At 38.3% G+C, this 14740-nt stretch overlaps 1 protein-coding gene across 3 annotated transcripts in view; it reads right to left on the bottom strand.

Annotated features, from left to right (window-relative positions):
• Window positions 1-5139: 5139 nt before the first annotated feature.
• The window catches only part of RASSF2 (Ras association domain family member 2), a 76191-nt gene continuing 66590 nt past the window's right edge, over window positions 5140-14740 (bottom strand). For all 3 annotated transcript variants that reach the window (XM_023494688.2, XM_012539948.3, XM_012539949.3), the window contains 2 exons: window positions 14292-14389; window positions 5140-10595 (listed from right to left, as the gene is read on the bottom strand). In XM_023494688.2, coding sequence (XP_023350456.1) covers window positions 10526-10595; window positions 14292-14389 — 168 coding nt within the window. In that variant the 3' untranslated portion in view covers window positions 5140-10525. The remainder of the gene's footprint in view (window positions 10596-14291; window positions 14390-14740) is intronic.

Genomic DNA, 14740 nt, shown 5'->3' with positions numbered 1-14740 from the left:
TTTAATGAAAGATTTAAGAATTTGAACAGAGGCAAATCCCAGATTTTTGACATGCTTTCTTATGGTCTTTGAAATTTGATATAGACCAAAGGACATAACAGTACAATGGTTAACAAGCCAGCTTCGGAGTCAGGGGAAATGGGTTTGACCCATTTCTTATGTATACTGGCCATGTACTCCTGAGCATGCACTCAATCTCACTGTACCTCCTAAAAATTCTCTAAGACTGAAGTTTCGGATAAAGTACTGATTCTTCAAAGAAAGATCCCTATAAAGATATATAAAGTTCCAGTTTAATTTACAAAAATATGATGTGAATTCAACCCTGAAAAGTATATAAATGGAGCTGATTACTTTTCAGTGTGATTTTATCCTCTAAAAATATTACAGAAAACCCAAATGCTAGATTTTGAGTCAGGTTTGTCAAAGGATCAATGTTTTGGGTCTTTGTCAATGAGAACGCTAGCCAGCTACCTGAGACAACCCAAAGAAGTCTTTACAGATGACCTCATGCACCTAAAAAGAAAAGCATATAAGGAATACTTAGAGGGGGCAAAGATTCACAAATTTCTCTCCAAGGATAATAAAACTTTCAGAATCCAAATGGTGTCACCTGCCTAGCCACCTATACTATCAAATGAGATTGATTTTTTAAAAAAATCTTTTTAGGATACTCATCCTTGTAAAAATTATGTATCATAATCATATTCTAATTAAATCTCTATTTTAAATTTTTAAAAAATGAGTCCACGAGGAAATAATTGATAAGTTTTTCACACTTGAATCTATATAAAATATTTCCAGCATCACTTAAGAACTATTCAGAATGTTAAAATATGATTAGATATCATACCAAATGTTTTACAAATCCACCATTCATTCCCTCTCCTTCCATCCCCAATTTTATATGGTATCATAGGGAGAAGCAAATTGTACCAGATTTGGAGTCAGAACAGTAAGTATCAAATCTAGACTCTAGTACATACTACATGGGAGACTTTGGGCAAGTTGCAGTCTTCCTGGGCCTCAGTTTCCCCATTTTTGGAAGAATGGGCTGGACAGTTCTGATAATTAAAACTATCCAGAAAGGCCTAATATAATCAGTGGGACTTAAATCATGCTTTAAAGAAAAATAGGAATTTTTCAAGGTAGGGGTGAGGAGGTTTAAATGCATTTCAAACACAGGGAACCAACTATTCAAAGACATGGAGGTGGGAGATAAAATTGTATTTACAAGAAATAGTCCTTGGAAGTTTTTCCTCAGTTGACCATTTTCTTTCTTATTTGAGAAGTATTACTTTTGTGCAAAAGCTTCTCAATGTCATATACTTATTTCGTTTTATGTAATTGTCTCTATTTGGGGGTTAAGAATTCATCTCCCTGACTGTGAAAGTTATAATTTGCTTCTCTTCTAATTTCTTATGGTGTGAACTTTAATGTTTAATTTATTTAAAATATGTTTTGAACTTATTGTGGAATATAATAGTCTAAGATCTGTTTGGTACTTTTCCTTTGTCTTGCCATTAGGAGTTCCAATTTCATCTTATAAAGATACCCAAACAGGGACAAAACCAGGTTCTCCTTGAACCATTGGCAGCATCCCACTGGGCCTGGGGGGCTTGGGATATCTTACCTTATATCTTGCAAACAAGAAATGTCAGAGGTGGCTGGTGCATGTTGTGACACATGGGGCTGAATGCCATCCTGCCTTGCTTTGTGGGCATGTCTGCGTGCTCCACCCATGCTCCCAACCCCATCATTGTAACCCGTATTATTCACTGTCCACTCCTGCCCTCCCCTAATAATCCCCATACAAAGGCTGGGTGAGAGTTCTGCAGGAGCCTATTTCACAATATGGCTGACAGCAACAACAAGAAAGCTTCATTCTCACGCGCTACTCCCTCATTAGATATTTCCACATCCATGACCTGATTTAAACCTCATAGTAACCCTCTGAAGGTAGGTAGTAGGACACAAATTTTGCAGTGAAAAAGCTGAAGTCCAGAGTGATCTGTCAGTATCACACAGCTGGGCAATAGCATGGTTTCCCGCTCTTAATCCAGGACTCTCCCCCTTAATTTTATGTCTGCTGGGGATATTTAGGTGGAACATTGGACCTGGAGTCAGTGAGACCTGATCCTAAGATACTTACCAGCTGTGTGACTTTAATAAGTCATTTTGTCTTTATTTGCCTCAGTTGCCTACTCTGTAAAATAGGAATAATAATAGCACAGATCTCTCAGGGTTACTGTGAAGATCAAATGAGATAATAATGATATAGAGCTCAGTACAATGCCTGGAACACAATAAATACAATAGATTATTGTTCAATTATTTCAGACGTGTCCTATTCCCCATGACCCCATTTGGGCTTTGCTTGGCAAAGGTACAGGAGTGGTTTGTCATTTCCTTCCCTAGTTCATTTTACAGATGAGGAAACTGAGGCAAACAGGATTAAGTGACTTGCTCAGGATCACATATATATTAAGTGTTTGAGGTTAGAATTTAACTCGGGGAGATGAGTTTCCTGAGACTATCCACCATGCCCCGAAGCTGCCTGAAACACTATATAAATATTAGTTATTATTTTCATAGATCATTGAATGCTAATGGTCAAAAGAAGCTGAGGGATCTTTGGTCTAAGATGAGGAAACCCAGGGAAGTTAAGGTACTTGTCTGAGATCATATAGGTAGTAAGCATAGAAATAAGATTTGTTCAACACTGCCATTTTTGCAAAGGAAGAAGTTGAATACAAAGGACAAAAAACAGGAGCGAATTCCAAGTCCTAAATTCAAATTCTAATCCCAATCTCTCCTGCTAATGAATCTCAGCCTCTGACCAAATCATTGCTTCTTTTTGGCCTCTGTTTCCTCAGCTAAACAATGAGATGGTAGGGCAGGATGGTCTCTAAGCTTCTTCAGGCTCTGGGATTCTTTTATTTTCTAAGATGCCATGAATTAACCCTTTTCCTTGTAAGACTTACCTGCCACTTCACAGGATGTTATGAAGAAACTGCTATATAAAATACCAGAAATACTTCAATCCTTCCACTGATGCAGATCCCCACCCCTATTCCCAACTGCTGATTGTTGAGTCCTTGGGGCTGAAAAAACAATCACCCAAAACTCTGACAATATACCTCTTCACACCTTACCAGATAAGCCCTTGAAGGAGAGACATACAGCTCTTTCCCAGACCCATTCTTCCCCTCTCCCTTTTTGGGAGGTTAAGTGATTTATCAGGATTACGCAGCTAGTAAGTATCAAATGTTGGAGGTCAGATTGGAAATCAGATCCTCCTGACTCCAGAACTGGTGCTTTATCCACTAAGCCATCTACAACCCCTTCCCAGGTTTATTCTTGAAGTTTTTCCAGGCAAGCTCTGTTGAGGTTGCACTCACTAACACAAACTTTGAGAATACCACCTGAGGGTAGCGGCTCTGTGTCATAGTGCCGTAGAGTGGTGGTCCTGAAGTCAGGAAAGATTCCTAAATTCCAATCCAGCCTCAGACACTCACTGGCTGTGTGATCCTAGGCAAATCATTTAACCTACTTTGCCTTAGTTTTCTAATCTAAAAAAAGAGCTAGAGAGGGAAATGGCAAACTACTCCAGTATTTTTTGCCAAGAAAATGCCAAATAGGGTCACAAAGAGTCAGACAACTGAAATACCAATGAAATAAGAATTCTGGATAAAAATTGAATTATGGGACATTATCAGTAATAACAGGAAGAATATAGATGGAATTTCCACTGTGTTTTAAGACTTAAAAAGTGATTTACATCTTCTCATTTATTCCTCAGGAATCCTTTGGGAAGTAGGCACTAGAATTATTACTATTTTGTTGTTGTTTGTCCTTCGTTCTCTCAGAAGACCATGACATCAGAGAAATGATGCTGTGAATTGGATTAAAGTGATGGAGAACTGGGCAAAGACACCTGCCTCACTTTCTGGGTTCAGTGGTCAGATATAGATCAGGAGAGCTGGAGATGGCCCTGAAGACAATGGCATACTTTGGCCTTTTTAAGCTAAGGTCTTCAACAGGTCTCAGTGTGATTGAGATTGCCCCATTCAGTGATTAAGGCTAAATAGAAATTGAGGCAAAAAATCTCCTTTCCCATCTTGTCCAAAAAAAAAAAATCTAAATTAATGAATGAATGAATCTGGTAGGGTTTCTGGCCAAAGCAGAAATGACTGCTATTTACATTCACTCTGAGTCAATCAGTACCTAAACAATGACCAAATGGGGTTTGGCCTAGGACCTATTGGTGACTAATTAGAATCAGATTGTTTTTGGTTTAAGGTCTGATAGGTCCTTAAGAAAGAAATCTAGCCAGTAAACTCCAAGATATCTTGGAAGGGTTTAGAAGCACAAAAGAGGGAAAAAATACTTTAAGAGCATCTTTAGGTAAGTATATGATACCCTATGTGGAAAACTGAGGTACGGAAAAATTAGTTAAATGACTTGTCCAGATCACAAACTAAAGTGTCTCAGGATTTGAACTCAGGTTTATCAAGTTCAGCACTGTATGCATTGTACCACATAGCAGCCCAAACACAAGAGATATGGTGAACAGGGCTAGGCTCAGGGCCAAGAACACCTCCCTGAAATCCTTCAAATACTGCCTAAAAGATATATACTAGTTTGATTGTGAGCTCCTCAAAGGCAGGATCTGTCTTTAGTCTTTGTCCTTTCTTTGTATCTTCTGTGCTCAGCACAGGGCCTGGCACACAGCAGGGGGCTAATAAATACTTACTGATTGATCATGGGCAAGTCACTTCAACTGGTCATTGTCTCCAAAGCAACAGTCTACGTATAGCAGCTGAGTCACCTCTCAGCAGACCTGTATCAGTGAAGGGGTCCTCCCTACTGGGAGAACCTCCGCCAATAGTGAAATCACAGATCCAGAACAACAACAAATCAAAGGCTTAATTAACTTCCTTAATTTGATTCAGTAACCATTGTTTGGATTTTAAAACCAATTCCCACCAGTTTAATACCTCAGGGCCACAGGAAATCCATGGTTATGAACAGGAACAAAAATCATTCTTCCCTATTTTCTCCTATCCAACCACCCACTCCCAAAGGTCCAATTCACCATCAAAGCAGGATCATGTTGGAGAACTAAGACTAATGAACCATTCTCCACAAAGTGCTTTATTTAAAGAAGACTAAATCATGTGCTTCAGACTGTTTCAATGTGTTACATTAACATTCGCTGTTCATTTCCAACTGAGGCAGTGTCAAATCTTGTGCTTAAAATACAAAAAATGAAATAAAAGCAGTATCACTTTATAAGTTCATGTACCATTTTTGAGGTGTAAATAACAGGTAAGTAAAAGATATTTTCAAAGCTAAAGGGGGGAAAGGAATGGAGAGAGCCCAGGGAAAATATTATTAATGACATGAGAAACCACTTCTAAGTCAACTTTAGAAACAGAAATGCCTACAGATTGGACAACTGTCCTACTGGAAATACTTTAAATTTGTGCTCACATCCTAATTTGCCATCTCTGCCTTGCTTTACTCTTCAGAGAAAGGAAGTAGCTCTCAGTGTCCCCTCCACCACAGGGGGAACATCTGACCTAACAATGCTACATGGAAAACCTTATTTAAAATATTCACTTTCAATTAAGAGTCCAAAGCTCTTTTTTCTCCCTCAGAAATTTTTAAAAAGTGACAATCTCTCCCTTTCACTAACTATACCCCACTTCCCATAATCAATATTTGGTCACCAGGAATTCCTACTGTCTGTCCTCTGCCATCATTCCCAAATGGCTAATGTCTTCAAGGCCCCAAGCTTTTTCCAGAAGGGAGCTTTTTTCCATCAACACCTACAACTCTCTAGACAGTCTTCACCCACCCCCTTCTATCCACTCCACTGAAACTAAGTCACAATCAGAAGATTAAGAAAATCCTTAATCCTTTAGAAAATGATCACTGAGAACAGAATAGCATGTGTATGCCAGGGTTTTTGTTTGTACTTATAGGTCACAGTTTGAGTTACTAAAGCAAGAGTTTTGTTGTTGTTGTTGAATTCTGCTTGAGGGGATAAAAGAGCTTTCTCTTTGGCATCAATAGACCTTGAAGGAACAATTGCACTCTGGGGCTGATGGTCTTAAAATGGTTTAACAAAGTAGGGAGCAATTCCAACACCCAATCAGGTAACCAAGCCACCAACCTCATCCTCTAATAGTTGTTAAAACTTCGTTGTCCAGTGTTATTAATGTGCAAAAAAAATCTCCCTACACAGTGTGGCCATGGACAATTAATTCTGTTTTGTGTTACCTGATCTCTTTAATACCCACCCTTCGACCATCCCATTAAAAACTTGGTCATTCAAGTCAAACCACAGGCCCTCCCCTGTGACGCGAGCACAGATTAACACCATCATGTGCTTCTTCCATCAATACCTTTGGAAAGAGCCCCAGTCCCTTATCTGCCACCTGAGCTCAAGACTTTTTCTTTTCATTAAATCAGCCTATAAGCAAGTTGAATCATCTTTTAAGAAAGAAACATACAGGCACTGAGAAACAGAAAAAAGAGAGGGAGAAATGAAAGGAAGGGATTTAAAAAAACCAGGAGAAAAGAAAAAAAGGGGAGAAAAACCTTGCTTTTTATCTTAACCACATTTCAGGGCTCACAGCAAACAGCTGCAGAACCCTACAAATCAGTTTAGCATTTCAAAGCATCAAAATTCACAGGATACTGGTGGGAAAAGCTTGGCTTTCTTTGCAGGACTCAAAACATCTCCCCACCCCACCCCCACTTTGCCATCTGCCAACACTGATAGCCCAATTTCCTACAGCAAGAATAATATGGCTGAGACAGTTTCTAAATGGGCAATTTACAAATCAAATGGAGAAGTTTACTGTTCTGTGTTTATTCCTCTGCTCCTCCTTTCGGTTTCTAAGAAAACATATTTTGGAACTTTGGGGAAGTGGAAATTGAAGAGTGGTGGGACAAGGGGAGATTTGGAATCATTTGTCAACCAAAGGTTTATGATAATTAATGCTAATGGGATCCTAAGTTTAAATCACAAACAACTTTGGCATCCCAGATGTGGTGTCCAAAAAAAAAAAAAAAATAGATAATGGTGAGTGATAGATAAACCTAGATTCTTCTGACTTCTATGGGAAAATTTACAGGGGCCAAGGAAGTCAGAGCATAGCTGATCTAAGAACACACAGTTATTAAATGGTAAGAACAGGATTCAAAGTCCAAAGTTAATGCTCTTTCCACCAGGCTAATTGTCCTTCCTAAAGATACTGGTTGCTCCTCAAAACAGAAAGATGCCAGATAGTCCTCAAACAGTTCCAAAACTCAATAATAAAACCACAAGACTGAAATTTTTAAAAGGGAAAAGGAAGAAAAGAAGAGTCTCATTAGACTTGGAAATTCTCATTCTGAACAATCATGCTGTACTGTAGGTACTCGGCTGGGAGCTGGGTAATTCAATGATAGTACAGACTTGAGGTTATGAAAGCTGCCTCAGCTTATTAGCTTATTAGCTGTCTGGCCTTGAGAAATCACCTCACTTCTGTCTGCCTTAGTTTCCTCATCTGTAAAACAAAACTAAAAACAGTACCTACCTCCTAAGATTGTTGTTGTGAGGATGAAATAAGAGACTTACATGTAAAACTTAGTAAACCTGAAAGCATTACATAAATGCTGCTTATTATAATAGTTCTGTTTCCTACAGTCAACTACAAATGAACTTTTGAAACACGGCCATTTCTAAACCTTCCTGTATATTCTCTATTTTGCTTTAATTTGGATTATAGGTAAAAGTTTAAAATCTGGTAATTTTCTCTTTAGGAAAGAAACATCACCAGTTTGTGTATTCTAGGGATTTCTTAACATTCCAATAATTCTGGTGGGAGCTGATTTGTGAAGGGATCATGAAATGAGCTCCAAGTTCTTCCATCTTTTGAGTCTGTGATTCTTTGAGGAAGCGATGCTATAGAATAAAGAATGAGAGATTTTTGGTACCCCCCCAAAGGATGGAATTGAAACCCCAGAAACCCCAACTCTGTTACTACCTGTCTGATCAATTAACCCTTTCTTGGCCCCATTTTCCTCCTATATTAAATGAGAGAATTGGGCTCAATGAGCTCCATGGCTTGATCCTATCCTAAGTCCCCACAGAGCAACAAAAATTTTAAATACACAAGTGTCATTTTAAAATGTTGCCTTAGCCACATACATATGATTTTATCTTTCTATACAAAGGCTAGGGAAGGATTTCTTTTTTATCACTAGGGAAGGGGAAGCAAGTAAGTGCTGTCAATACTATTTAATGATTTTAAAAGAATTAAGCTTACACTTGAAACCTGTGGTTTCAGCTCAAAAGCTCAAAGAGATCCCTGAATGACAGGAGGCAAAGCCCTCTCCTGCTTCCTTCACCCAAAGCAAATAAGCACCTTCTATTTGGGGATCAAGGGGGAGGACCCTAAAGGCCCTTTCTCATAGAAATACTCTGTCCATTTAGCACAGAGCAAGCCAAGGTCAAGAAACTGTGACATGGATAATATTCTAAAAGGAAATAGGCTTTGCAAGGGTATCCACTCTTATCACTGAAGCCTAGCCTGTTCTCCAGCTTGCTAATGGAATAGAGAAGGGGGAGGGGAGTCCTTGATTGGCTAAAAAGTGCCCCTCTTTCTTTATTCTAAATTCCTGGAAGATTCAAGGTATCCCCTCATACTTCTTAGCATGCTAAGTGGAAAGGGTGCTGAATTTGGAATCAAAGAATCTGAGTTCAAATTCTAGTTTTGCCACTTACTATTCATGTGACTTTAAGCAAATCCTAATCTCTTTGAATCTCAATTTCTTCATCTATGAAATGAAGGAATTAGACTTGATGGCCCTAATAATGAGCTTCTCACTCTAAGTCTATGATTTTATATTTACCTGTAAGGACAAGCTCTCTAGGCTCAGTAACTTTGAGTCCTACCTTGGTGATGTAAGCACTGATAATGCTACCGGTGATTTCAAAAAACGCTCCAGTTTGAGAAATCTCAAAGAGGAACAAGCAGGTCATATTTTGCTCCAAATTCTATTTGTTCACATGTACTCTGTCTGTTCTATTTGTCTAGCTATAAGATTCAAGGTCCTGCTAAAAAATGGGGGTTGGCATCTAAAAGTTATGAGTAAGCCCTTCTTACTGAGGAGGCAGGATTGTGCTAGTTCATTCCTTGATTTACACAAAGACCCAGTAAAAACTGTGGATTGATTGCAGGGAAAGAGAATTCTTTTCATATTTAGGATCACCACCATAATGCATTCCAGACATTTTTGTTTTCAGGAAAGACAAAATTGCCAAGCAACAAGCCCGAAGTGAAGGGTCACACCAGTGGTCAAATGGGCAGCCGCATTGTCCAGCTCTGTTAACCTCTGCCTGGTTCTTTCAGACATACCAGGAGTATGGTCACTGACTCATTCTTTTCAAAAAGAGTTTTGTAAAGAATGCTACAGGTGGTGAGTTCAGTGTACAAAATGAAATATTTTTCAGAACTTGTCAGTGTGGGAATTGGTTTTCTTGATTATATATTTGTTACAAAGATTTTGTTTTTCTTTTCTTTTTAATGAAATGAGAGTAGGAGGTATAGGAAATATATTTTTAATTGAAAACATTTAAATTTAAAGGAAATCCTGCAAAGATTTGTTCATTAGCTAATTTTTGCATGTTTGTTAGATCTAGCTGGAGATCCCAACCTCAGCTACTCCCTTATTGGAGAGGCAATTGTGAAAAGTTATGAAAAGAACTATGGAGTTTTGAGCCATTCAACCTGGATTTGAATCCTGATACATGGCTACCTATGTGGTTTTCAACACTTCCTCCTGTTCTTTGTAAAGACAACAAATCATCTTTAAATACTAAAATGTAATTCCCAAATGGTAGCATCATTTAAAAGGAGAGCAGTAGGAACCATGGCCTCTGAACAACTAGCCCCTCTAATCAAGAGCCCTAACTAATCCTGGGGCCCTGGCCCTTATTATCTATCAGAACACATCATCTTGGTCTGAAGCATTCATTTCTACCAGATTCATGGCCCAGTTGCTGGTTGTTTGGAATTTTTAAATTGCATGTGAAAATACTCTGAATATTCAAAAAGAGATCCTTTCCCAATTTCCCCACAAATATACATATACTTCTCTCTTCCTCCCTCTTCCTCCACCACTCCCAAGCACACACATACAAGCCCTCTCATACAAGTGCACAAATGCACATACATACACATACCACAAACATACACATAATGAAGTCCTCTAGACACCATAAATCAAGATTCTCCCCCAGAGAAGAAAAAGAGGCAATAATTAAGAGTATCCAAGAGTTGTCTGCTGGTGTGTCTGCTTCCAGGTCCAAGATGAGGAGAGTAACTTGTATTCAAAAAGTTCCAGGTTGGGGGAAGGGGTTTATAAGGTCCATCAGGAGGCCTCCATCCTTCTCCATCTTAGGATTTCTTCATATAAGCAAAGGCTTAAGACTCATCTGTTTCCAGAAGTGCCACAACCTGGCTGCTTAGATTGTTGCTGGGCTTTCTGCTATCTCCTCTAACCTCTGTTCAATCATTAATCTGAGCACTGTGTATCTGTGAAAAGGAATTAAACATGAGGCATCAGTGATCTGCAAAATGCTAAATTCAATTAATCCCTAAATTTCCAAAGAGAGTTGGTAGGTAACATGATTTGTGAATCTGTGCAGGTGCCTTTACTAGTATTCAAATTAGGATGGGACCTTAAAGACAAATTAGAGTTTAATTTCTTTATGAAGTAGAAAGAGAATCAGATTTGAGGTCTAAAAACCTGGTTCAAATCCCACACTTTGACAATGATTCTGGGAGGCCACAAGCAAATAATTCCAATTTTCCTGAACCTTAGGGTTTTTAATCTGTAAAATAATAATAATGAGCATTTCCATGCCATTTTACAATTTGAGAAACATTTTACAGATATTATCTCACTTTATCCTCAAAACACTGGGAAGTAGATGCAGTTATTATTATTATTTTTAATAGCTTTTTATTTACAAGTTATATATATGGATAATTTTACAACACTGACAATTGCCAAACCTTTTGTTCCAATTTTTCCCCTCCTCCCCACCCTTTCCCCTAGATGGCAGGATGACCAGTAGATGTTAAATATATTAAAGTATAAATTAGATACACAATAAGTATACGTGACCAAACCGTTATTTTGCTGTACAAAAAGAATCGGACTCTGAAATATTGTACAATTAGCCTGTGAAGGAAATCCAAAATGCAGGCAGGCAAAAATATAGGAATTGGGAATTCAATGTAATGGTTCTTAGTCATCTCCCAGAATTCTTTCGCTGGATGTAGCTGGTTCAGTTCATTACTGCTCCATTGGAACTGATTTGGTTCATCTCATTGCTGAGGATGGCCAGGTCCATCAGAATTGGTCATCATATAGTATTGTTGTTGAAGTATATAATGATCTCCTGGCTCTGCTCGTTTCACTCAGTATAGATGCAGTTATTCCATGTGCCCATCTAAAATAATCTTGTCCATTCTTGCCATTTTACAGGTGAGGAAACGGAGGCAAACAATAATTAAGTGATTTGCTCAGGATAAGGCAGCTAAGTAAGTCTCTTAGGTCACATTTAAATTCAGGTCCTTCTGACTCTAGGACTGTCCTCTCCAAGATTTTGAGATAAATTGGATATTTTTAACTATTTTTGTATCATGGATCCCTATGGCCAATATGAGGAAGTCCACAGACTCCTCAGGATCATATTATTAAATACATTAAACAAAATACACAGGGTCACCAAGGAAACCACTTATACTAGAATATACTTATTAAAATATCCTTAAAAACAAGTTCACAAATGAGCAGAACCAGGAGATCATTATACACGGCAAGAACAAGATTATACGATGGTCAATTCTGATAGACATGACTCTCTTCAACAATGAGATGATTCAAACCAGTTCTAATTATTCAGTGATGAAGAGAACCATTTACACCCAGAGAGAGGACTGAGGGAACAGTGTGGTTCACAACATAGCATTTTCACTCTTCTTGTTGTTTGGTTGCATTTTATTTTGCTTCTCTTTTTTTCTTGTGCAGCAGGATAATTGTATAAATATGTGTGTATATATATATTGGATTTAACATGTATTTCTACCATGTTTAACATATATTGAACTACTTGCCATCTAGGGGAGGGCATGAGGGAAGGAGGGGAGAATTAGAGCACAGGGTTTTGCAAGGGCTAATGTTGAAGAATTGTCCATGCATATGTTTTGAAAAATACAAAGCTTTAATAAAAAATAAAATAAAGCTAACAAACATTGGGGAAAAAAGTTCACAGATTCCCGGTGAAGAATGCCTGAAACAGATGATTTCTAAGATTCCCTTCCATTCCTGACATTTCTGAAATATATTGTAATCAGCAGTTCACTATAAGAAGGTCTAGTTGAACAGTTCTCAAATTTGGGGGATTCTGGACTCCTTAATATTTTTAAAAAAATAGTCTCTTTGTTCCCTGGGCTTTTGTTGATATGAGTTCTGTCTACTGATGTTGCTCATATTAAAAATCAAAATGTATTATTATGTATTATTGTATACAGTATTAATGTTGTATATAGTATAATAATATATTAGTATTATTATGAAAATAGTTATGACTCCCTATTAGAGTCTTAAGGATGGCAGCCCACACTTTTGAGAACCATCGGTCTAAAGCAACCCTTTGACAAAGACAACATTGTAAGGCATCAAAGACATGCCAGATTTCATCAGTGTGGGGTAGTATCCCCTCCACTAATATCATTATAATAAGTCAGTCAATCAGTAGTGCTTTATTAATACCCTTTTGTTCTACACACTATGTTAGGCACTAGTAGACACAGTAAAACAAAGATAAAATAATCCCTTCCCTCAAGAAGCCTACATTTTATCATAACTTCACTAGACTTAAGCAGATGTTATTCAAGAGCTACTATGACTAAAACAAAATATTGCCCTGTGACCCACAAGATGATGAGTTCCTCAGTCCTTTGCTAGTCTGGCCTTTGAACAAACACACTACATTGAATGTATGACTGGGCACAAGATGAACCAGAAATAAACTAAGATGTTCCAGACAATCCAGTCTCACAAAGGTGACTCAGTTCTGGGAGGAATCAGCTTTGTTTGCTGCTATGATCTGCATCCCTGCTCCTACCTAACTGCTTATTAAAACAGCTTAACTCCTGGCATGTGGAATTCCTGACTCAGGGGATTTTCCTCCTTCCCCCAAGATCTTTCCCTTCATTACATTTCCACATACACACCCCCCACTCTTGCTTGTTAATCATTCCAGGGAAAGAGACATTCATTGCTGGGGGCTCAGTTCTTTAATTAATGCAGTCATGGACAAGAATGGACAAGATTATTTTAGATGGGCACATGGAAGGCAAGCCTGGAAAATGAACATTAAGACTAGTCACTCATTCTTGACACAGATCTATGCTAAAACCTGCATCAAGATGAAGACGGCCCATTCTGGAAGATGGGGAATTTGATGCTGGGAGATAGGAGAAGGGGATAAGAGAGAACCCTAACAAATTAAATGGAAGGGATAAACTGAGATGAGAAATAGAAATTCTTGCATTTCAGTCTCTCTTTTGTGTCTGGAGAGCCCAGTCAGAGTTTTAAAAGGTCATTCGTCTTATAGTTAAAACCTAAGATACCCAGATTAAAGTAAGCAGAGGGAATAAACTAAAACCAGATCATGATAAGGGGGAAAGGTATTTGTCTTAGAGTCAAAAGAGCAAAATTTGGGCTCAGATCCTAAATGGTGCTTTATCCCTCCCAATTCTGAATCTTTTCTTTAGGATCCCAGGATATTATTGAGGAAGGCCTTCAGCATGTTGGGAAGAATCTCTGGGAAAGAAGCAATGACTGGCATAGGCTAAGAATGGTATAGGTATGGGTGGCTTGTGGAAGGAACATCTGCCTCAAATGGGGCATTGATCCATTAAGAGTGAGAAAAAAGCTTAAAATGAGGATTATGACAAATGAACCACTTCCCAAGATTCTTGAGGGAAAAATGTTTGGAGAACTTAAACTAACACAATAATGTAAATTATCATATATTTATGGTGAATCATGGTACTGTTATAATTAATAAATCTCAATGAATATATTTTTCCTGTCAAGGAGTGTCCTCAGACACCTCCAGGCCCTTGCCATCCCAAAACCTGTCCTGGAAAGTGCACATGGCCACAGAGCACTGAATCAAAGCACCCCTCATCCCAGAGGGGCCAAGCACTCACTTGCGCATTAGTTTCTTTACTTCTCGGTCTTCTTCCTCTTTGAGTTTTTGAATGAAGCTCTTCAGGACTGGCATTTCAAATTTTATGTACTGGGCCACCTGTGTGGAGGAGTCAAAAACAAAGGAAGAATATAAGAGTAGGAAGAGGAAGCAGCTAGGTGGCTCTGTGGATAGAGCACTGGGCTTGAAGTCAGAAAGACTTATCTTGCCAAATTCAAATCTAGTTTCAGATAATCAGTCGGTCTTTGACCCTAGGCAAGTCACTTAATCTCAATTTACCTTAATCCACTAGAAAAAAGGAAATGGAAAACCATTCCAATATCTTTGTCAAGAAAATCCCATAGACAGCATGGTCAATCAGACATGATTGAATGGGTAGGAAAGGTGAAAGGGAAAGAAGGGGAGGAGGAGATAAATCTGACAAGGAAAATTTCTCAGTTAACACCTTAG

This window comes from Sarcophilus harrisii, chromosome 2 (genome assembly GCF_902635505.1).
Source record: "Sarcophilus harrisii chromosome 2, mSarHar1.11, whole genome shotgun sequence".
In the NCBI taxonomy this organism is placed as follows: Eukaryota; Metazoa; Chordata; class Mammalia; order Dasyuromorphia; family Dasyuridae; genus Sarcophilus; species Sarcophilus harrisii.
Note: the sequence above shows the minus strand (reverse complement) of the source record. Positions and strands in the feature narration are given on the sequence as shown.